The sequence below is a fragment of the Schistocerca cancellata genome, chromosome 1 (genome assembly GCF_023864275.1).
Source record: "Schistocerca cancellata isolate TAMUIC-IGC-003103 chromosome 1, iqSchCanc2.1, whole genome shotgun sequence".
Lineage (NCBI taxonomy): Eukaryota > Metazoa > Arthropoda > Insecta > Orthoptera > Acrididae > Schistocerca > Schistocerca cancellata.
In genome coordinates, this window is record NC_064626.1 from 937,776,849 (window position 1) to 937,802,506 (window position 25,658).

General features: G+C 39.0%; 1 protein-coding gene across 2 annotated transcripts in view; it reads right to left on the minus strand.

Annotated features, from left to right (window-relative positions):
• Positions 1-25,658, minus strand: part of LOC126191480 (TRPL translocation defect protein 14) — a 186,035-nt gene that overhangs the window by 51,219 nt on the left and 109,158 nt on the right. For both annotated transcript variants that reach the window (XM_049932375.1, XM_049932367.1), the window contains 3 exons: positions 12,476-12,604; positions 9,216-9,352; positions 8,936-9,076 (listed from right to left, as the gene is read on the minus strand). In XM_049932375.1, the coding sequence (XP_049788332.1) occupies positions 8,936-9,076; positions 9,216-9,352; positions 12,476-12,604 (407 nt within the window). The remainder of the gene's footprint in view (positions 1-8,935; positions 9,077-9,215; positions 9,353-12,475; positions 12,605-25,658) is intronic.

Below are 25,658 nucleotides of genomic sequence, written 5' to 3' on the forward strand. Positions count from 1 at the left end.
CTGCATCACCTGAGATAATGTTGGAATCAGGGGCAAGTTTGGCAATTTGCAAACCAAGCAGTTTTAAGACTCATAAATGTTAACTCTACAAGAAACCAACAAGTATATACACCTCTTGTAAGTAAAGAATTATCACTCTGCCTTGAGTCCACAGATTCTGAAAAAAGGCTTTGATTCAACCTATGTTAGTCAACTAAGGAATTTTTACATAAATACTGCAGCTTTCATTATAGTTCTTCTAGTGGGAAACTAAGATGACAGTGGAGTGAGGCAAGGGATTTCTATACCATCACAACCATTCTGTGGCCTTATATGAACTTTTCAGACTCCTAAACTGGAAAAAAAGGAGAAAAGCATTTTGCTGAACCATCAGAAACACCCTGGTCTTGCTGATGCTATAGCACAGTTTGCCTCTGGTATACATAAACTTCAACAACAAATGGAGAAACTTATAGCGCAAGTTTGAAAGCAGCAACAAAAAACCATTATAACAGGATTAGCACATAAAAAAGATGCTAGAAATTAACAAGCAAGATATTAAACCAACTAATGAGTTTACATGGTGCTAATGGCAGCATAAGACAGAAAGGATGGACAGGAAAATATATAAGCAGAACAGTAAAAATGGTAGTCACTGCTCTGAAAACGCTATTTACGTTACCAAATTCAAAGCTTCTAGCGTATCTAAAAAGAAAAGCTTACTATCAGTAAGCAGTGAATACAATGAAGACATTTATACAAGGAATTACTACAAAAGATGGAGAAACAGACAAATACACCAGAGAACAGAACAATGGTAAAAATGTAATTATGACTGAAATGAAAACATTATGGTAGTGGGTAGGACATGTAGCTGGATTGTATGGTAGATAGACAACACAAGTAGTTCGCTGAATTTTGAGGTATATGAGAAAATTGAGATGATGTACTAGTGGAAGGGTTAATGACACTAAAAAAAACATTCAGGAGCATCATGGAGAAGCCTGGAAGATGCCTTAATCAGGAATCAAATGCAATATGAGGTTAGTGATGACTATGATAATACATGCCCTGGAAGAATTAAAAGATTACCTAACAACTTACATACTGACCATCTCAGATACCAATCTGGGATGAAAGAATTAGCTATGGTGGGTTTATAGTTAAATACCATTAATATCTCCAGTTTAATGTATCCAAATTAAACATGACCTATTCACACATACTTGATCCTTAAACAATTGTGAGGGAATTGTGCCAAATGCTGCAGGAAATCCTTCCTAGTGTGATTTCTCAGTCAACTAAAGACATTTGCTAATAACATGATACAGTATAATAATTATCCAGCTGTGAACAACTTCGTCATAATGTGCTCAAAGGTGTGTACATTTTTCAATGTTTAGGGAAGGCTGCCTTTCACTTTTGCTACTGGAACAAGAAAATTTCTTGTGTTCTTATAAGTAACCTTAATCTTCCAATTACAGAAGACATTAAATACATCTACAATAGCGAACAGTGCACAGTGCGAAGTTCAAAGTGTATGCACACAAATTTTAAGCACTAAAAACATACCAAAAGTGTCTTGAATGATTAATGTTTTGAATAACTTGCAGTTCATATCAGCAGCTAAACTGTTTCAGATGTAATTGTCATACAAGTGCCTTCCAGAGAAAATGAAATCAAGGCAGTGTATGATGATACATTACATATGATTTCCATCAATTGGGGCTTTAATTTGTTGACATTAAATACTTCATAACGACTCCTGTAGCACAGTTCTTATGATAATTTTTGAACAATATGTGTTTTAATAACTATGAAACAGTCACTTATTTAATCCCTGCAGTCGTCACAAAAGTGGGAAGTGCCTATTGGTTGGATAACAAAAACCAATATTTTGGTTACACTAGGCACATCTGACAAAAGAAAATTAATGAATTCACACACTTCACAGTAAATACTAGTTTTATTTAGATCGAACTAGGATGGAGTAAGAAATGGTCATGGCTTTATTCTGTGCATTGTGCTGCATGACAGACATTCTGTATCAGATTTGTAAACTGCAGTGATGCAAACTAACAATGAACAAGTAGGTCACATTTAACAATATTGTTCCACTTATTGAAAAGTCTATCCACTGTCAAACTTTTTTTTGTCAAAAAGCTGAATCACACTATTATTTCCAAGTGGAATCCAGATTATATTAACAATCTTTTCATCATCATCATCCTAAAGCCTGAGACGTCATTTTGTTGAGGCCAAGAGTTTTTATTATTATTATTATTATTATTATTATTATTATTCTTTCTTTCTTTTCTCAGACGTTATGTCTGATCAAAAATGGAAAGTGACGCGGACCTCGATCAAGCGTGACTTCCTTTTAACTGTACGGTATATGTTATATTGCATTTAGGAACTTTCGGGTAATTGAACATGTATCAATAATTACGGATTTCTGTTGTTGTATATATAAGTTTGGATGTAGCTGTATTGCATTGATGTACTGGTGGATATTGTGTGGTATGATTCCTGTAGTTGATAGTATAATTGGTATAATGTCAACTTTATCCTGATGCCACATGTCCTTGACTTCCTCAGCCAGTTGGATGTATTTTTCAATTTTTTCTCCTGTTTTCTTCTGTATATTTGTTGTATTGGGTATGGATATTTCGATTAGTTGTGTTAATTTCTTCTTTTTATTGGTGAGTATGATGTCAGGTTTGTTATGTGGTGGTGTTTTATCTGTTATAATGGTTCTGTTTCAGTATAATTTGTATTCATCATTCTCCAGTACATTTTGTGGTGCATACTTGTATGTGGGAACGTGTTGTTTTATAAGTTTATGTTGTAAGGCAAGCTGTTGATGTATTATTATTGCTACATTGTCATGTCTTCTGGGGTATTCTGTATTTGCTAGTATTGTACACCCGCTTGTGATGAGATCTACTGTTTCTATTTGTTGTTTGCAAAGTCTGCATTTACCTGTTGTGGTATTGGGATATTTAATAATATGCTTGCTGTAATAACTGGTGTTTATTGTTTGATCCTGTATTGCAATCATGAATCCTTCTGTCTCACTGTATATATAGCCTTTTCTTAGCCATGTGTTGGATGCGTCTTGATCGATGTGTGGCTGCGTTAGATGATACGGGTGCTTGCCATGTAGTGTTTTCTTTTTCCAATTTACTTTCTTCATATCTGTTGATGTTATGTGATCTAAAGGGTTGTAGAAGTGGTTATGAAATTGCAGTGGTGTAGCCGATGTATTTATATGAGTGATTGCTTTGTGTATTTTGCTAGTTTCTGCTCGTTCTAGAAATAATTTTCTTAAATTGTCTACCTGTCCATAATGTAGGTTTCTTATGTCTATAAATCCCCTTCCTCCATCCTTTCTGCTTAATGTGAATCTTTCAGTTGCTGAATGTATGTGATGTATTCTATATTTGTGGCATTGTGAATGTGTAAGTGTATTGAGTGCTTCTAGGTCTGTGTTACTCCATTTCACTACTCCAAATGAGTAGGTCAATATTGGTATAGCATAGGTATTTATAGCTTTTGTCTTGTTTCTTGCTGTCAATTCTGTTTTCAGTATTTTTGTTAGTCATTGTCTATATTTTTCTTTTAGTTCTTCTTTAATATTTGTATTATCTATTCCTATTTTTTGTCTGTATCCTAGATATTTATAGGCACCTGTTTTTTCCATCGCTTCTATGCAGTCGCTGTGGTTATCCAATATGTAATCATCTTGTTTAGTGTGTTTTCCCTTACTATGCCATTTTTCTTACATTTGTCTGTTCCCAAAGCCATATTTATATCATTGCTGAATACTTCTGTTATTTTTAGTAAATGGTTGAGTTATTGGTTTGTTGCTGCCAGTAATTTTAGATCATCCACATATAGCAAATGTGTGATTTTGTGTGGGTATGTTCCAGTAATATTATATCCATAATTTATATTATTTAGCATGTTGGGTAGTGGGTTCAGAGCTAGGCAGAACCAGAAAGGACTTTATGAGTCTCCTTGGTATATTCCACGCTTAATCTGTATTGGCTGTGATGTGATATTATTTGAATTTGTTTGGATATTAAGTGCGGGTAACCATGAGTGGGGTACACTATCAAAAGCTTTTTGGTAATCAATGTATGCATAGTGTAGCGACCTTTGTTTAGTTTTAGCTTGATATGTCACCTCTGTATCTATTATCAGTTGCTCTTTACATCCTCGTGCTCCTTTGCAGCAGCCTTTTTGTTCTTCATTTATAATTTTGTTCTGTGTCGTATGTGTCATTAATTTCTGTGTAATGACTGAAGTTAGTATTTTGTACATTGTTGGTAGGCATGTTATGGGGCGATATTTAGCTGGGTTTGCTGTGTCTGCTTGATCTTTAGGTTTCAGATAAGTTATTCCATGTGTAAGTGGATCAGGGAATGTGTATGGGTCTGCAATGTAACTGTTAAATAATTTAGTTAGATGTGAATGTGTTGAGGTGAACTACTTTAGCCAGAAATCTGCTATTTTATCATTTCCAGGGGCTTTCCAATTGTGAGTGGAATTAATTGCTTGGGTGACTTCATGTTGCAAAATTATCACTGCAGGCATTTGTGGTATCATCTTGTATGAGTCTGTTTCTGCTTGTATCCACCGTGCATGCCTGTTATGTTGTACCGGGTATGACCATATGTTGCTCCAGAAGTGTTCCATGTCTGTTATGTTTGGTGGATTGTCTATTTTAATGTGTGTGTTATCTATTGTCTGGTAAAACTTCTTTTGGTTTGTGTTGAATGTTTGGTTTTGTTTCCTTCTATTTTCACTTTTTTTGGTATCTTCTAAGTCGTTTGGCCAATGCTTGTAATTTCTGCTTCTTTCATCTAATTGCTCTATTGCTTCTTCTTGTGAGATTTTACCTAACCTTTTTCTTTTTTTTTCTGACATTTCATTTCTGATAAATTGTGTTAGCTGTCCAATGTATTTTCTCAGTTTTTCTATTCTGATCTGTAGCCAGTGTTGCCATGCTGGTTTTGTGGGTTTCTTCTGTGTGTTGGTTGGTTCTGATCTCTGCCTAGTGTGTATATTTAGTGTAGTGAGTGCTCCTATATAAACCAGTAGTTGTAACTCTTCCATAGTTGTGTTTTCATTTATTTTGTTGTGTATAATTATGTTGATAGTTGTTATTGTTGTTTTGACTTGTGGGTTATTTGGCGGTCTATGCAAGAATGGTCTAATGTCTGTATTTGTGTCTTTGTATTCTATATATGTCAGCTGAAATTTTTCTTCTATATCTAACATGTGTGTTACTTCGAGTTCTATTTGTGCTTGTTCTGGTGGCTGTCTTAAGATTTCGTTTTCCTCTGATTGTTTAATTGATGCGTGTTGTTCTTTGTTTGTTTGCTCTGGGATGTTTGAGTCCATTACTGTATTTTCTTCTTCTTCTGATTGCACATTATTTTGTTCCAGTATTTGTTGTACTTCTTGTTTGATGTTTTCTTATTCTGACCGGGGTATCCTGTTATTTTTTATTATTACACGGATCTGATCAGCTAGTCGTTGTTCTGTTAAAAATTTTAATTCTGGGTATCTGATAATAAATGTTGTGTATACTTGTGATCTGTATCCAGTTGTGTTGGTTCCTAGGTTTGTTGCTTGGTAATAACAGAACATGAGGTTTTGATTAACTTCATCTGACCATCTCATCCTCTGTCTTTGTTTTCCTTCTAGGCTGGTTGCAGGAAGCATATTCTGCAAAACACCTCTATTTGGATTGAAATCATTTTCCAGTTGGCTAGCAGTGTCGTTACCATTGTGGGCGGGTATAGGGTTGAAATGTCATCCCCGACCATTATGGCGCTTGTTCGAGGCTTCTTTAGTTCTGTCCTGAACCAACTAATCACACTAAAAGGGGGGTTAGCCCTATTAGTGGTTATTTATTTTTCCCCCCAACAGCTAAGAAGACATTTCAGATGTAATACTGAATATTATTCTCTCCCATTTTTCCAGATTTTAGTACATCAGTTACAAGATTTTTGCCACTAACAGGCCTATGCTAGAGGTAAGTATCAGCGGATTGCAGCTTTCACAGCTTTTATCTCTCTTCAGGAACCTTAAGGCAAATTAGGACCAAAAATTTAAAAAAAAGGACAGTTAGTGGCAAAAATCTTTTAACTCACATGGTAAAATGTGTCACAGCATTCATTGACTGCACAAGCAACTCTGACTTTTTTCATTCAAAAATGGCTTGCTTGCCATTCTTGCACGAAATCTGACTGCTTGGCTTTATACACAGCAAGACGTTTCAATTTCACATCAGCTACAAGCTATAGTATTACCTACTAATGACATTTGCTCTATGTGTTTACTAGAACTAAAATCTGTAATTCTGCGACTTCCTTTTCTTTTTAATTTCCTGAGCTAATGACTCTGGAACAAAAGGGTGTGAAAATGGAGACAAGCCGTGAGGCGCTGTGTCTCTCTGCTGATGGACAGGTACATTTCTAAAATCTATTATCACAGGTGGTGCACATGGCTGCATCATTATGGATCCTGAAGGAGAGTGTCCCAGCACAGTTCGAAAATCGACAAATACTGAAAAAGGCAAAAGTTGTTCCGTCTGCAGGGAAAGTGACAGTGATCACATTTTTTAACTGTGATGGAATGAATTACAGGATGCAGTCCCAGCCCTTCCTCATACTGCCGTTACAGCAGCATACTGCATGTCAGTATTGGCTAAACTGAAGCAGCACACTGAAACATCCAGGTCTTTCTCCGACAGGATGGCAACTCATTATGCCAATGTGCAGTCTTACACCAGAGATCAAGTCAAGCAGTTTCTGGCTCAGTTCAACATTACCATCTGCTTCATAGCCCCCATTCTTCAGTGATGGTAATGTACCATGGTAATATACAGTCATTACTGATGTACCGGAATGATTTTTGGGGCAATTCCATAGTTAAACATGTAAAATACAGAAAATAACCATCAGGGTGATAAAGAGAGCTAAATTCATTGATTCCTGCAGACTAATTTTTAAATGTGTGAAAATTCTGCCCCTGCCTTATTCATATGTTTGAAATACTAATTTTTATGAAAGGGATCATCTATGAGAAAGAAAACATCTTCAAACATAACTATGATTTAAACAAATATGAAAATAAATGGAAGCTTAACTACATGTGAACACAATAAGCACAAATTTATGCAAAAGAGGCGTATACCACACTGAAGTTATGTTATACAACCATCTTCCTTCTTACTAAAATGGATATTGACATTAAATATATTTAAGATAAAGTTGAAAGGCTTCTTGCTTGACCAGTGCTTCTACTCTGTCTCAGAACCTTTGGAACATAATAAGAAGTAAACCTCCTTTATCTAATCTTGTTAATTATCTATTATGTCACTTTATACTATAATTTACTTAGATTATGTTTATTACATAGTCTCACTAACAACTATATCATGTGTATGAGCAATAGCTACATCAGTTTATATTATTATGAACTTTGTGTTGACCGTGTACTCACAATGACTACTGTAATCATAAATTAATTGTGTTGACCCCTTGTCCCATGTCACATGTACAACCAATGCATCCTCCTTGCAGTTAACATTACAAAGATAGAAGGGCCACTATGGCCAGGATTATGTGGAACAACTACATTTTTTAAGAAAAAAGTAAAAAAAAGTCCTTCAACTTTTAGCTAATATTGCATCTGAACATTGTATTATCTACCAGGAACTCCTACTTCTGAAGCTGTATTGCAAGGCAAGATAGTAGATAACAGAAATTAAATACTTGCATAATCCACAATCCACCCATGTTCTGAACTTCACGACCATGAGAAATACAGTGTACATAACAAAACATGGAATCCACTTTTCTCCTCAATACAGAAAGGGCATTAATCCATTCTTTTGTAATTAATACTGATTGTTTTTGCAGCCTTACTCTTCTTACTTTTACACACAAAATATGTAAATTTATGTTCCATACATTAGAAGGTAATAACTAACTACATCAGATTGTTAATTTCAGAGCCCACTGAAATTTCTGAATATTTAAAAATAAAGAACTTTCCGATTCAGCAGGCGTCCCACTAAGTGGTTCATTTATCTGATGAAAACACAGTAGCAAGTAAAGATGTAAGTAAATAATACATACACAGCAGTTATGCAAGGATAATTTTAAACTTCCAGAAATGAGTGAGCAGGTGAAAAGCTAAATTAGTAAGTGAAATGTAAAATATTTTACAACAATCCACTACTGTATATCCATATTAATGAATTTTCACTTTGGGCCATTTAGCACCATCCAAATATCATCTGATGCTGAGAGTCAAAATATACAGTTTGTCTGGTCACCATTTTCTAAATCTGTGACATAAGTAACATGTCAGCCTAGTGGGAAAAATGTATTCTCATTTCCAACTGGATGTTTCAAAGTAACAGTGTACTTTTCAAAATAAGATTTTAATTGTTCTCACTAACTGTCTTCAGTGAAAATGACTGAAATTTTAACAGACTTTTCATTGTAGTAACTTTTTAACTTTCTGCTTTTGACAATTTTCTTTATAGTTTTATAGTCAATAATTTAAATCAATTTTTCTCAAATTATACATTATTCTCTGTTCCTGCAAACCACCTGTATTTAATCCACACTTGTATTCTCATTTTTCTGCATCATTGCCTTGCCCCTCCTTTTCCCCCCAAACTGTTCTCTTTCTACTCTGCAAATTCCACCAATTTGTCTTGCTCATTTCTCTTCTTTTTAATTTAAGGTATTTCCTTTATGTACATATGGTAGGCTACTTACTGCATATGACCTTCTCTTACCTATTAAATATAGTTCACATTAATTTGCTTCAGGTAAATAGGCTGTAAGGTCCTATCCTCTACCTCACTTAACCCACTCTACTGAACTCTATGCTATGCTGGTAATAGGCATTTACCACAATATCTTACATCAATCATCCTGCAGATCTTCATTTCAAAATCTGTAGAATTATCAATAACATCAAAATATGGATGTCCGACCCATGCAGCTGCTGCTTTATAATCCAAATCTCGTGCTAAACCTATACCCTCACTGCGACATGCATGATCCTGCAACAGTAAACACAGGTCTCAACAGAAAGATCCACTTAGTAAGTATGTTTACGCTTACACAGGCGCGCACACGCACACACACAATTTCAAAATGTAACATATGACTTTAAATCAAATACAAGATATCAAGTATTACCTCTGTTGAATAAAAGTCTTCAGCACCATTAGCAGCTGAAACCATGTGGATAATCTGATTGTAACGATTGTCTCTTAATTCGACTGAATTCCAAGCATTTGATGACATCATCCTTTCCCATTTTTCCTTTGATATAACTGAAAGTATATGCAAATACTAACAGATTTGAGAAATGAAAATAATAACTAGGTTGAATATATATTTACAAACTTGCAAGGAAAGATGACTCACAAATGATACTTGATACATTAGCATTTATAATAGTTTGCAATGAACTCTAATTCTGCTAATTTCTTATACCCATAAATCAGAAAAGAAGAAAATACATGATGTGAATCAAGATTTCTACAGTTAACACATTGGACAAGTTGGCACCAGCAACTTTTTCCGTATTTTATGGTTGGATCATATTTTGGATATAATAGTCAATCATTTGATACAGTGATGAATGCCTTTCAGAAACTAGGAATATGGAATCTATCTCTTCACCTGTACCATCTTTTGCAACACATCATGTATGAAAAAAGCATGTAGTGTTTGACATGACTTTTCCTAAATACATGCCAATTCTTTGAGACAAGCTTGTATTTTTCCAAGAGCATCATAATATTTGAGCTCAAAATGTGCTCTAGAATCCTGCAGACAGACATCACAAATACTGGTCTGTAATTTTGTGCATTCAATCTTTTACACTTTTTGTAAACAGAAATGACATATGTAATTTCTGATTTCTCATTGTATGAGAGATTCTAGAAAAATAAGAACTAGGAAGGTGGTTAGTTCCATGGTGTATTCAATGTAAAACATAATTGGAATTCTGTCAGTGCACAGTGCTCTGTTCACTTTTAGTAGTCTTTATTGGTGCTGTTCAATATTAGGGTTGCTTATCTCAATACCTCTCTTTCGTGAGGCTATGTTGCAGTCAAACACTCTTACCAGAGTATCATGTAATTTGTATAGACAATAACATCGGCCTAGCTGCATCTACTAGTTTCTATTGAGGGACAATAGACTGGAGACATTTATAATATGAAAACAGATTATGGAATTTAAATATAAAGAGAAGTAGTATAAAAGGTAATATTATAATGGGGTTATCGGGAGTGCAGAAAAACATCAAAACCTAATAGAATTACAGTCAAGACATATGTTTCAATAGCAATGAACAGAGCAGGAAGTAAAAGTTCACTAATGTTCTCCTGCATACCTTTATGAAGTTTGGAAGAGAGTACTTGTAAAGCTGTGAGAACATGTTGTGAGTTGTGCTTGGATAGCTCGGTCAGTAGGGCATTTGCCCACAAATGGCAGAGGTCCCAGGTTCAAATCCTGGCCCAGCACACAGTTTTAAACTGACACGAAGTTTGAGGAGAGACACTTTGTATGCATTCACGTATGGGGGAATTGAAGGTCCGTACATAAAACTTCCACTCATACCCAGACTGGTCTATCTATCCTGAAGTGATTCATAAAAGTCTGAAACATTGTCTGTGAAACAGACTGTGATAACATGGGTAGTTTGGTGTCTGACAAACTGTGATTACATATTTAATTAAAATATTTCTGGTGTCTACCTTACGTGGAGGGATATCCACTTCTGCTAAGAAACAAAGAATGGGGCTCATGCATGAAGTTCCAGTTCTTAAATCTTTAGCAGTATTTTCATTGTGCCTGTCTGACTCAATGCTTTCTGAATTGGTCAGTAGTGATCTATCCTTTTCATAATAAAATTCTTTTTGGTGAGATATAGATGTTATATATTGTTGCCCTTATAGACAGATAATCACATAATGCTGCTGCTTCTAATGTAGTGTTTGGGGAGGGGGGAGGGAGGGGCATAACTGTGACAAATTGGCTGCTGTACTACATTCCAGGTGTATGCCATGTGTCATTCCCCAGACAATCTGCAGTTCTGAAGAATTTGAAAAGGATGAGGAGGTTAAAGTCAGAGAGACCATACGTAATTAAACTAAACTATTTGAGGGTGATTTCATAATCAGAGCTAATAATGAATGTTTTTCTGATAACTGCCATTTTATCAATGCAAAGGCTAATTGTGATTTAGTCGCCTCTATTCACTTGCTAGATGACACAAGAGTTACTGCATGTTTATTGACATAGCTGAAGATTGTAATGCACTCAAGGTCTAGAAGAGGCCTTAAACCAACAACAGATGTTAAATGGCTAATAATAACAATATTAAAAATTGATATGTCCATGAAACAACTTACATCTGAAGATTTAACCGCTGCAGAATCATGTGATACATAATCTTCTTACCAACAAGCATAATCGTGATCTGTATATGAAATTGGAGAGATGTGAATGTCATCCTAGTTGTTTGTGACTAAGAAGCATCGGAAAGAACAGAGGAGACAAATAAAATTGTGAGAGGGATTGCTCTGAACAGAGGAATTTGGAAAAGTATAAAAACAGATGTGTGTGAGGGATATTGTGTGACTAGACCAGAGATGTATTTTGTACTGTACTTTCCTTTACTCTTATTATTATTCTTTCATTTACATTACATCAGTACACATTACTTCTTTACAGAATATTCGGTCTGAATGAGTAAATGAATAAAACTGAATGACCTTTTTCCAGAAGAAATTTGTATTAGAAACTAGCTTGTCAGACTCAGAGTTTGGCTAGCAACATTAACATTTCCCACCCACTCTCTCTGTATACTACTTTTTCATCATGATGATCCATAAGATTTTTTTTTATTTTCTTAACTCGTGATACTTAATCTTGTTAAAAATGTTACCATTACTGACAATAAGCTAAGAAATGACTAGTACAATTAAAATAGAAATATTTGTCTTTCTAAAAAAAATCTTGCACTTTTACAATTTGCTTCAGCTTCTATGCTGCAACCTGTGTCACTTACACACCTTATTGTTACTGTATTGTCCGACCAGATAACTGGAAGTCTATCTCTAAAATCTATCTTTCTCTTTGCAATATCTTACCACCTTCTCAGTTTTGTTGCCTCAACTGCTTACAACTTTCTCATCAGTGTTTGTTGTTGGAGAGTTGAACTATACAAATTTGTTGTTAAATTTTTCTGCGCTTTGTTTCACAATGTCAATGAAACATGGTAAAAGGTGATACATTTCTATGACCATCTTGTGTAGGAATATTTTAAGTATACAGGTAAATAAAGTGTTTGGCTGTTGTGAAATACTTTAAGCAGAACATTGTATATCAACAGTATAACACAAAATGTAACAGAATATAAAGATTTACAATTGTATACATACAGGCTGAAGCATCCATGGCACCTCTATCACAGATAATCAAACAATCTCTACTACAGGATTCTCCAAGAGCAAAGAAAGTATTTTCTATCTGCAGCATGGTTTTCAGAAGATTTTCCTGGAATTTGAATGCTGCAATAACAGACAGACAGATAAATCCATGTTTTAGGAAATCAGTAAACCAATATATTATGTTAGAATTATTTAACAGGACACACAGCAAACTCACCACACCAGAAAAAAACAGAGAATGCAATCATGCTCAGACATAGAGAGTGTGTATTAAACAAGAGGAAAAAGGAGCATTGAGGACGTCACACATTATGACGCAAAATGATTTATGATTAAATATGGACAAGTCTTTATGAAATCCTATCATTTTGGTTGTCACTTGAAAATTACGAATTATTTCAATGTATTACGTAGCTTCACATGTCCTGTTATGAGATTTTGCACACACAAATTTCCTCCTTAGTGAAGAGCAGCAAGGTTTCTATTCAATGAAATTTCTAGGATTAAGTTGAAAATGAATTTAGTTACATTTAACATAAAGAGAAATATAAAACTGCCAATTTTAATGATCATACAACACACTGAATGTATTATTAACAGTAGTAACAAAAAGCTCTTTAAAGTTTCACAATGCATACTCATCACACACACACACACACACACACACACACACACACACACACACACACACACCTCCAGCAATGTTGGTAAATGTAAAATTCCAAATGATTTTTAAGATTCACAGCAAGAAACACAATCCATTTAAGAATGGAAAGCATATCACAAATACTGATGTGACCAACGTGTTGGAAGATACCTAATGTAGAACTACTGTATAATGGTTTCCTCTTAACCACCATCATTAAAGAAAAAGAAACATCATTTCTAATCAATAATCAGCATAATATGAAGTTCATTCCACAATTTTGGATAGTCTGAAAATTAATCTTCACATATTTTATGTATTATCCTTGAAGAAAATGAACCCCCCCCCCCTCCAAATCAAACACTAATCTTAATAGTAAGGTTTTTTGAGGGCATTGCACAAGTTACAATAATTGAGTTTGAGAGCTCTTTTTGGAAGATAATTTTCAATTTTTGGAAGGAAAAAAAAATATCACTTGGGTTTAGTTGCGAGTCCTAACATAAAATCAGAATCACAAGAATTCGAAACTTGACAAAGAATTACATGTCTGTCCTGTGAGCAGGTGTGGTTCATCAGGCGCGTAGCAGGCAGGTCTTGGGCAATTGCTTCCAAAATCTTTTGGAAAGGTTAGGCAAGTATATATCACACCACATGGATGTAAATTTACTTTTCTACCATATGTGTGTACGATTACAGTGATGTGTATGGTTGCAATGTATAATGGCAATTCATTCATCTTTCATTCTCTCTGTTTCTATTTTACTTTCGTGGGTGTGATCTAGACATAAGACCAGTTTTTCTTTTGGAACGTATTTGTAGAACCACATCACCACCCACAACAATGAATACATACAATCCTGTCAAATATCTGCTGACATATCTCTAAACATTGTGCCTTCAGTTCCAACTGCACACCTTGGTAACATGAATTTAGTTATGCAAATTAGTTTTTAAGTCATCAGTCATCTGACTGGTTTGATATGGCCCACCACAAATTCCTATCCTATGCCAACCTTATCTCAGAGTAGCAGTTGCAACCTATGTCACAATTATTTGCTGCATGTATCCCAATTTCTATCTTCTTCCACAATCTTTACTCTCTACAGCTCTCTCTAGTACAATGGAAGTTATTCCTTGATGTCATAACGGATGTCCTATCATCCTGTCCCTTGTCAGTGGTTACCATATATTTCTTTCCTTGGTGATACTGTGGAGAACCACCTCATTCCTTACCTTATCAGTCCACCTCATTTTCAATACTCGCACCACATCTCATCTCAATGCTTTGATTTTCTTTTGTTCTTGTTCTTCAATCACACCAACCAGCACCTGCTTTCTTTGGAATTGAATTTATTACATTTCCTTGTATGACTGGGGATACTTCACCCTTTTCACACATCTTGTATACCAGGTGGATCTGTTCTGTTAGGTTGCTCTCTCAACATTATCAGTAGTTCTGAGAGAATGTCATCCATTCTGGGGCCTTGTTTCGAGTTAGGTCTTTCAGTATTCTGCCAAATTCTTCTCACAGTATCATAGCTCCTATTCCATCTTCTGTATCCTCTTCTCTTTCTATAATATTACCTTCAAGTAGACTTGGCTTCTACAGCCCTTCTATATACTCTGCCCACCTTTCAGCTCTCCCTTCTTTGCTTAGTCCTGTTTTTCCATCTGAGCTCTTGAAATCTTGAGCTCTTTTCTCATGAAGTCTCTAATTTTCCTGTATACAGTAACTATGCTTACACTTATCCACTACTCACTTCTACTTAGTCATTTTGCACTTCCTATAAATGTCATTTTTGAAAGTTTGTATTACCTTTTACATGTTTCATTTGCTGTGTTTTTACATTTTCTCCATTCACCAATTACTCAGTAATCACATGTTATATCTAATGATTTTTACTAGGCCTTGTCTTTTTACCTATTTGATCCTCTGCTGCCTTCACCATTTCATCTCTCAAAGCTATCCATTCATCATCTACAACATTCCTTTCCCCCATTTCAGTCAACCATTGGCTAATGCTCCCTCTGCAATCTCTGGTTCCCTCTAAAAAACACCCAACAAACTATGGTTGTTTCAACTTATCCAGGTACCACCTCTTTAATATCCTAACTTCGTGCAATTTTTTTTCAGTTTTAATCTACATTTCACAACCAATAAACTGTGTTCAGAGTCCACAACCACCCTTGAAAATGTCTTCTAGATTGAAATCTGGTTCCTAAATCTCTGTCTTACCATTAAATAATCAGTCAAACTTTCTGGTGTTCAGGTCTCCCATGGGTACAACCTATTTTTACAATTCAACAACCAAGTGTTAGTAATGACTAAATTATGCTCTGTGGAAAATTCTACCGGATGTTTGTTTTGTCTTGCTTTAGGGAGCAAAAAACAACTGGGATCATACGTGCCAAAGTCAGAACTATAGAACATCAGAGAGAGGAGATGAACGACTATATGTCGGTCCCAATTGACAGAAGAGAAGATAGCTAAAAACAGGCAAGTGGAAACAGGACTATAAAGACACCATACAGAAACGGAGATCCAAAACTAAAAATTAAATGGCCTTTGCCATATTGCTTCAGCGGATAAAAAGTAAAGCGCAGTCGACAGCCCACATGCCATTCGCTAAAACGACCGCTAAATCAGACGGCAAACCCAAGCTTGAATGTAAAATGGTTAAAAAAAGGACAGTCCATCAGGAAGTGGCAGACAGTTAAAATCTGAGCACAATATGTACAAAGTGGTGGGGTAGCGCCATATAGCAAATGATGATGGCTAAAAAGGCAGTACCAAATATGCAGACGAGTTAAAATTATCTCCTACTGGCGGGATGGCCGAGAGTATGTCGTCCAAGGTGCTCGGAGAGGCTTAATAAGCCGAAGGTTATTCCAGTAAAGGGAGGACCATTGGCGATGCCAAAGGGACACCACCTCCTGACAGATGGCAATGCAGAGATCATTGGGAGCAATATAGGTACTCACGGGCTGAGGTACGGGACTGCAACCTTGGCAGCAGCGTCAGCAGCCTCGTTTTCTGGCAGCCCAACATGACCAGGAACCCACAGAAACATGACACTCGCCAAGAGTGAGCAAGTGATAGTTTTCCTGGACCCGCTACACTACAGCATGGGCAGTGTACAGCACAGACAGGCTTTGATGGACACTGAATGAGTCTGAGCAGAGGGCACAATAGAAAAGACTGTTGCCAGATGTACTCCATGGCCTGATGCAAGGTGAAGAGCTTGGCTGTAAATACTGCGGAGCGCACTGGAAGCCGATATCGAAAGACATGGGTGCCAATGATTAAAGCACATCCGACTCCACTGTCAGTCTGAGAGCCATCAGTGTATAAAAAGGTACTATCACGAAGTTCCATGCGAAGGTCATGAAACTAAAGGCGACAGACCAAGGCTGGAGTAGTGTCCTTAGGGATGAAGGCCAAGATTAATATGGGCCACTTCACAAAGCCAAGGTGGAGAAGGGCTCACACGCACCAGGAAAGTTGCAGGTAGTGTGAAGTTAAGCCACCATAAGTGGGCTCCAGGAGGTAACAGAGAAGAGGGATGAGCCCCATACTCACGATCAAAGGAATCATCAAAGGAGGTGGCATTGGAGGGGTGGCCCTGCATGGCAGACAAACGGCATGCATACCTGCTGAGGAGAAAGTTACGGTGGTGGGACAGTGGTAGCTCAGCAGCTTCAGTATACAGACTCTCAACCCGACTAGTGTAAAAGGCACCCGTGGCGAAACGGATGCCACGATGGTGGATAGTGTTGAGACAGCATAAGAGGGATGAGCATGCAGATTCATAAACAAAGCACCCATAATCGAGTTTGAAACGGACAAGGGACCGATACAAACAGAGGATGGTGGTTCGATCGGCACCCCAGGAAGTACCATTGAGGACACATACGACATTGAGGGACCACATACAGCGGACTGCCAGGTAAGATACATGGTAGGACCAAGAGTGTTTCCTATCGAGTATGAGCCCCAGGAATTTCGTAATTTCAATGACCGGAAGGGCAACAGGCCCAAGTTGGAGAGATGGTGGGAGAAACCATTTGCGCTGCCAGAAATTCATACAAACTGTTTTGTCAGTGGAACAGCAAAAGCCATTGTCGATGCTCCAGGAGTAAAGGTGATCAAGACAGCACTGAAGGCTCTACTCAGTGAGACATGTCTTTGGAGAACTGCAATAGATGGCAAAATCGTCAACAAAAAGGGAACTGGAGATGCCCGGCAGGAGACAGGCCATTATAGGGTTAATGGCAATAGCAAAGGGCACAAAGCTCACGATGGTATCCTGAGGCACACCATTTTCCTGGATAAAGGTGTCCGACTATCCACCATTGTGGCATCCGTTTCGCCACGGGTGCCTTTTACACTAGTCGGGTTGAGAGTCTGTATACTGAAGCTGCTGAACTACCACTGTCCCACCACCGTAACTTTCTCCTCAGCAGATATGCATGCCGTTTGTCTGCCATGCAGGACCACCCCTCCAATGCCACCTCCTTTGATGATTCCTTTGATCGTGAGTATGGGGCTCATCCCTCTTCTCTATTACCTCCTGGAGCCCGCTTATGCAGAACCCACATGCACGGTCTTGTAAAAATGTCCACAGAAAACAGGGCAGGCACCTATGGAAGTCCCACGTATAAAGAGTATGGAGGCTACCAGTTCTCCAGCAGGCGTTGTAGGTCTTCTCCAAATCGAAAAAGACAGCCAGAGTCTGGGATTTCCACAGGAAACTATTGATGACACGGGTGGACAAAGTAAATCCACACTGTCCATTCGTTAGTAAATGACAAGACTCGAGCCACCATACCAACCGGGCACGAGTCATTAGTTCCATCACCTTGCAAACACAGCTGGTATGAGAGATGGGGCAGCAGCTAGAAGGAAGGTTTTTGTCATTATCAGGCTTAGGTATGGGTATAAAGGTGGCTTCACACCAGCATCCAGGAAATGTGCCCTCTGCCCAGATGCTGTTGTACATGTTTAGCAGAAATTGCTTGCCTGCAGGAGAAAGGTGCTGCAACATCTGAATGTGGATGGCATCTGGCCTTGGGGCGGAGGATCGGGATGAACTCAGAGCATGATCTAGCTCCCTCATAGTAAAGACAGCATTGTAGCACTCACAATTCAGAGAAGAGAAGGGTATTGCCCAAGTCTTCTCCACTCATTTCCGATTGAGGAAGGCAGGGTGATAGTGGGAAGAGCTCGAAACTTCCGCAAAATGGCGGCCCAAGGTGTTGGAGAGACCAATAGAGTCCACGATGACATCATCAGCTACTGACTGGCTGGAAATTGGAAAATGGATCTCTGTTCCAGAGAGCTGTTGGAAGTTGGCCCACACGACAGAGGAAGGTGTGGAACTGTTAAGAGAACTAGTGAATGAAATCCAGCTAGTTCTTTTGCTATCCCGAAGAATGTGATGACACTTTGCACGCATGTGTTTATAATGAATACAGTTTTTCCCTGCATAGGGTGACGGTTAAAAATGCGGAGAGCATGTCTCCGTGCATGAATTGCATCATGGCATGCCTCAGTCCAAGGGACAGACACGCCATGGTAAAGAAGTGCAGGGGATGGAATATTCTACAGCAGTAAGGATAACGCTTGTCATCGCAACTGGTGAAATCTTGTTCTTTGAAGGTCACCAGGGAGGAGTAAAGCTGCCAGTCAGCCTTAGGAAGCTGCCATTTAGGCATGCACATGGATAGGGTAGGGTAGGACTAAGCGAATGGATAGTGCTCGTGTAGGTGTCAGAAAGAACGGGCCACCTAAGACGAGGGGCAAGCTGGGCAGTTTAAGGAGAGGTCCAAATCGGAATAGGTATGCAAGGAGTCAAAGTAAAGTGGATGCTCCAGTGTTAAGGCAGAAGAGGTTAAGTTGATTAAGAAGGTCATCCAAGAGGGCAGCCCTCTGACAGGTCCTGGGAGAACCCCAAAGGGGATGACGCACATTAAAGTAATCAAGTAGCAACAATGGGGGAGATAGCGGCCCAATAAGCTGAAGGAAGTCTGCCATGGTGACATCGAATGACTGAGGGATATAAATTGTACAGAGGACAAAAGTCACGTGGGGGAAGAAAAAGGTGAAATGCAACAGCTTGAAGATGGGTAGTAGTCAGGGTAATGTGTTGACTAAATGTCATTCCTTATGAGCAGCACGAGATGGAATGCCGACCTCAGGGGGAAGGTCAAATCTAATCGGGAAGTAATGTGATAGCTCAAAGTAGTCGTGAGGGCGCAATTTCGTTTCCTGAAGGCAGAGTACAAGGGAATGCTGCGACGCTAAAAGCAGCCGTAAATCCTCTTTGTGGGACCGAAGGCTGCAAATGTTCCATTGGAAGAGAGTCATGATGAAGAGATGTGGTGTCACCTCAGCAGCTGCAGAGTGACAGCTGGGGAAGAGGCGCTACTACAGAACACAATAGCAGGATTATTCTGCTCCATGGGGTCCACAGAAGCATCAGCTTGCTTGTGTGGTTGGTTTGTGGAGTCCAACGGTGAGAACTGGTTGTTGGTGCGTGCTGGCGACACAAATGCTGTCCGGGCTAAGGTACCATGTGGCAACACCATCCAAGAGGATCTTTGAGGTGGTGAAGGAGAAGACCGTTTGCCTTTGGTGGACTACTTCGAGCCTTTCCGGTTAGATGAAGACTCTAGTGTTGTTTGGCTGGAGGGACGGAGGAAGTCTTCGCGGGAGTACTTCTCCAGTCCATTCCGGCCTACTGGTTGTGTAGTTGGTGGCTTTGCCCCTTGAGGCGAGAGTGCGGTGGCTTGTTGCACAGCTCGAGGGGGGGATGGCAATGCTACCGAGACACTGGGCGATTTCACAACCTCAGAGCTGAATTGGAGGTCACTTGTCTGCATGGCCATGCCCTTCATGGAGCGAGGGATAACAAGAACAGAACTACAGGTACCAGACAGGAGAACTCAGGGTTTGCAACTAGCCAGTAACTTGTGAGCAACTGGACAAGGAACCTTTTCCTTTACTCAGATCTCCTTAACAGCTCGCTCATCAAGATACACTGGGCAATCCTGAGAGGAGGCGGCATGGCCACCATTACAATTGATACAATTGGGAAAGGGAGTGGACAATCACCCTGGTGCACATCCCTACCACACGTGACACGTGTCTGAGTGTCGACGAGACATTTTACTGTGGTTGAAATAATGACACTGGTAGTAGCACATCGGGCTCAGAATGTACAGTCAGACGGTGATAATTTCATTGCCTGCTTGGAGCTTGGACGGAAGCTCCATTATCAAAGGTGAGGAAGGGAGTGCGGGTGGGCACTACGGAGGAATCTACCTTTTTCATTACTCGATGGACAGGAATGACACCCTGATCAGAGAGGTAAGATTGAATTTCGGCCTCTGTTAGACCGTTGAGCAGCCTGGTGTAAATTACACCACGGGAAGAATTCAAAGTTCTATGGGCCTCGACACAAACAGGATAACTGTGGAGAAGCGAGGCAGCAGCAGCTGTTGTGCTTGAGAATCAGAAGTGGTCTCCAAAAGCAAAGTGCCATTCTGTAAACGAGAGCAGGATTTCACAGGCGAAGGACTGACCGTCTTCTTCAGTATGTGAGACCACTAGGAACCGTGGTGCAACGGGAAGTGTCTTTGAATCATTAGCCTCATTACGTTTACGTTTTGTAGATATTGAGTGGGAAGATGATTGACTCGTCACGAGGAAGTGCCCCACAATTGCCAGTATCTCCGATGGCGCGCTACTTCCAACTGGAGGCCCCCTTCACAGGGAGTGCACCCCCCCCTTACGTGATTGTTCACGCCTCAGGTCACACTTTCTGAACATCTGACAGAAGTACCAAGCGGCAATTTGGGAAGGTTACAGCTCAGGCAATCACCCCTTCCTGGGTCTGACCTGTACCAGGAGGTACGTGCGAACCCGACCCGTTGATTCGAGGTTGGGAATTACGCATTACCCAGTCACTCGTTACGCTTCAGACGCGTGGGCTGGCCTTCAGGAGCGCACAGGGAAGAAGAAGAAGAAGAAGAAAAAAAAGAGGATCCTCAAATGCCGAAGCGGAGGAATGAGAGGAGAAGGGAAACAAAGAAAGGAAAAGGGAGAGAAAAACGAAGGTGAGACTGTTCGCTTGTCAGCGACAGAATGCAGAACGTTCCCAGTAATACCTCAGACATGTTCCCCGAGGGAGGGGAAAAAGAATAGCAAGAGGATAGACATGCAGCACAGAAGAGAAAAATGCTGGAAAGGCTGGGGCCCCGTAGTAGCCAAACACGAACCTACCAAAGAGTGGCGAGCCCCCTGGGGGTTCTTTCATACTTTTCCCTCACTCTATATTTGCCTACTTTTTTTCCTCTCTTTCTTTTACTACTATCAAATTCCAATTCCTCATCACAACTAAATTTTCCTCCCCATTAAACACACACACACACACACACACACACACACACACACACACACACACACACAAGAGACTGTTTGTAAATATGTTAGTGTGATTTGTCACACGCTGTACATAATTACTAGTAGCATGTGGCATAAATATTATCAATGTCCAATATATTTATGAAGTTTTTATGGTAGGAAGCAAAGACATAATTGCAGATGTTGGTAAGTGAGCTGTTGTGACTAATTAATTTTATTTTGTCTGAGCAGACAGAAGAGGAATATTTATGGATTTTGTTCACAAGCAATAATAATTTACAGAACTCCAAGAATAATTAATTTATCAGCATATCATTTCAACAAAGTAAACTCATATTTTATTGTAATTCTTGAGTTTATCCCATTGTATTTGTTGACTGAACAGTCCATGGCTCACAGTGTCCGACAGGCACAATATTTCAGCAATCAGATGTGTTGCCATCATGTGCACTAATGAACTGAGTTCCTAAGAGCAGGCAGCTGACATACCCCTCCCACTGCAAGCCGTTACTGCCATGGTCTGCAAACTGAGGGCATGCGGCGGTAGTTGTGGAGAAACTTGCATTGGCGTCTGTAGTAGCATTAATGTTATTGCTCTGTTGGTCTTGGTCACTAGATGGTTGTGCTAGCTGAGCATCTTTTTCATTAGACCTAGTGCTGGTCCCCAAGCCTTGCTGAGATTATAGCTGCAGTTCTGATTGATAAGATTGTCTCTGGTGTGAATTTTGATGGCTTCTCTAACAACACTGTTCCAGTATTTGGGAGTCTGAGCTAAAATCCTGGTATGTTCTTTTTCCATAGTGTGATTCTCTGACAAACAGTGCTTTGCGACCACCAACTTTTTTGGGTACATTAGTAGAGTGTGAGATATTCAATTGTGCTCCGTTACACCCCACTGTCAGTAACATCGAAGTGTCTACAAATTGCTGGCAAAATACCTGACAAAGATATTAAATCCTTATGTGGGAAAATGTCCATATCACATTCCCAATTCTGTGAAATGCCTCAACTTCTGGCTGAAGACTGATATCATGGTGAGCTTTGATATCATTTCGTTACTTACCATGGTGCCCTTATGTTAGTTACTAGAACTCATTGGTCAGAACTTTCACGAGAAGAGCACCACTCTTTTCAGGCATGTCCCAACCTCCTTGTCTTTTCTGTTTAATGGAGAATACTGTGAGAGCACTACAGAGAGAGTCATAATGGGCAGCCCACTTTCACCAGTGGTTGTGAATTTTTATATGGAGCACTTTGAGGACCAGGACCTGATAACATCCGAATGGAAACCCACTCGCTCTTTCCATTACATGAATGAAACATTTGTCATATGGCCCCATGGAAGGGAAAAACTCCTTGGCTTCCTTGTATGTCTGAATGCCATATAGCTTAATAACAAGTTTTAAAAAAACGGAAGACTACCATTCCTGGATATCATGGTCAAGAGAATAGTTGTTGGCACCCTGGACCATGGTGTGTATCAGAAGAAAACTCACACTAATCAGTATTTGCATGCAGATAGCTGCCACCACCCTGTGCAGGAATGGTGTGGGCTACTAAAAACACTATGCAAAGAGTCTGCCCGAGGAAATTTAACACGTTAGAACTGTGTTCCACAAAAACATATACTCAGAACTGCAGATTAAGCATGCTTTTTGCCCCACCACTACAGTACAGCCTGTGGCAATGAAAGAAATCATGGAGGAAGAGAGAGCTGCAGCCTTTATGCCAAACACCCGGACACTATCAGGAAAAGTCATGCACATACTAAAAACGGACTGTGTAAGAACAATCTTTGCCCTCCCCTCCCCTGCACCATTAAAACATTGGCATAGTTAGGGAGTGTCAAGGATGACTTAGGTTCGCGGAAGACTTTGTACCAAAATCGCGAGACAAATATTCGACAAAAAGCGCGTACCATCAAAGATTGATGCAGAGAACACCAGCGGCACACTTCACTAATGTATGCCAATAAGTCGGCAGTTGAAGAGCACCATTTGTCAGAGAATGATCATGCAATGGAACACAAAAGTACCAGGACTTTAGTGCACACTTCCAAATACCGGGACAGCATCATTAGATAAGACATCGAAATTTGTACTAGGGATAACCTTATCAATCAGGACAGCAGCTATAATCTCAGAAAGGCTTGGAAAACAGAAGTGCACCTAATTAAGAAGGCACTGAGCGAACACAATGATCTGGCAATGACGGCAGACAGAGTAACTGTTTCCTCGCCACCGCAGATACCAGTGCAAGTGTACGTGACTGGCGATGTGCACCTTTGGATGCGAACGGTGAAGGTGACGGTTTGTGATGGGCGAGGATATAAGTCTGCTGTGTGCCTTCAGGAGCTCAGTTCGCAAGCGCACCTGATGGTGACGACATCTCTGATTGCTGAAATAGTGTGCCCATTAGACACTATGGACTGGCAGTACACGTGGACTTTTCGATTATATTTTATGTTTGAGTTGTAAGTGACAAGTTCCTATGGGAGCAAACTGCTGAGGTCATTTGTCTTACGCTAAGGACAACACATGCACCCATGCCTGACTGAGGACTCAAACCTCCAATGGGGGGGGGGGGGGGGGGGGGAGCCGCGTGAACCATGGCAAGGCACCCTAGACCGTGCTACCCCGTTCGGCTGTTTGAGTGTAGTTATAGTTAACTTTATGATTGATTATACAGCACCCATAGTCGTTTAGATACGAAGAAGATACACATACCTCCAATACAGTGTTTGCAGGACTAATTACACATTCTGATGCAAAGGGTGTGTGAACATATTTCAAGCTTCCACTGCTAGAACTATGATAATTTTGGAATAGTGTTACCTGTATGTCACAATTAAAATATTTTTTTCTTTCAATCAAAATACAAAACAATTTGAACTGTACAATATCTAATACCCAAAGTTATTTAAGCATAATGTAGTAGCATATCAGTAATTTTTGAGTCACAACAACGCATTTTGGAGATGTTTAATGTTGCATCCTAGTATTACAATTAATATATTATAAACTTGCTGAAAACTTTACTAGTGGGAAACTATGTACACAAATGAGTAAGGGTAAGTTCTTCATTATTCTATCTTTGATTTACTGAAAGTTTGTTTACCACTCAGAAATACTAATAGTGTCAAAGCTGCAAAATATGAGTATAAGAAACAATGTAACTACTTGTGGGACTCAATCTTTCTTATTATTAATCTGACTATTATTACTAAAACTTTTTAAATACTATTCAGGATAGAACTTAACATTTCTTCTTTTTGTAAGCAGTTTAAGTTACAAGGTGTTTTTCTAAAAATACATATTTCTGAAGCAATAAATGGACAAAATTGCAGTTTTATGGGAATATGCATACAATGAATAGTCAAGAGGCATCAATACTGCAATTTTACTCAGTGATGTTACAGCAGCAAGTGAAGTTTCATCCAAAAGGTAATAGGTAATAGCAAATGTTAAAAATATAAAAAACTACATGGGTGAGAAAGACTGTAGTCAACAACAGTTAAATAGAATAAGAAAATGCTAAAGTATGTAATACATTTAGGGCTGCTAGGGAAACTTTATTTGAAGAAGTAGCAAACAGCCTCAATGAAAGAAAGTTGAGAACATGAAAACTGTACGAAGTACAGATAATAAAAAAGACCATCTGAAGAGAAATGAAAGAGCAGAATACAGTAACACATTAATTGTCTTAATAATAATAATAATAATAATAGTAACAACAATAACAACAATAATAATTCCAATTTCATGTGGCTCAATGACTTGCTGCAAACTTTTTAATGGGACAACACTTTCAGCTACTTGAATGTTCCTAATATACCCCAGAAGTCCTAGCAGGGAATGAGGACCTACAGTTTAATGTAGGATCTAAACCATGTGTTGTTCCTGAAGAATCTTTACGTCAATGAGAGGTGAAGACTAAGTCAACAGTAGACTGAAATAGTGTGGCCCAGATGGGATTTAATTCAGTGACCTTTTGGTTCCCAGGTATGTGCTTTAACACTAGGTCATCAAGTCCAACTAGTCTCAATGACAAAACAGAAATGAGGGCTTCCACTCAGTTTAACATTTTTATTTTGCTGTACCTTT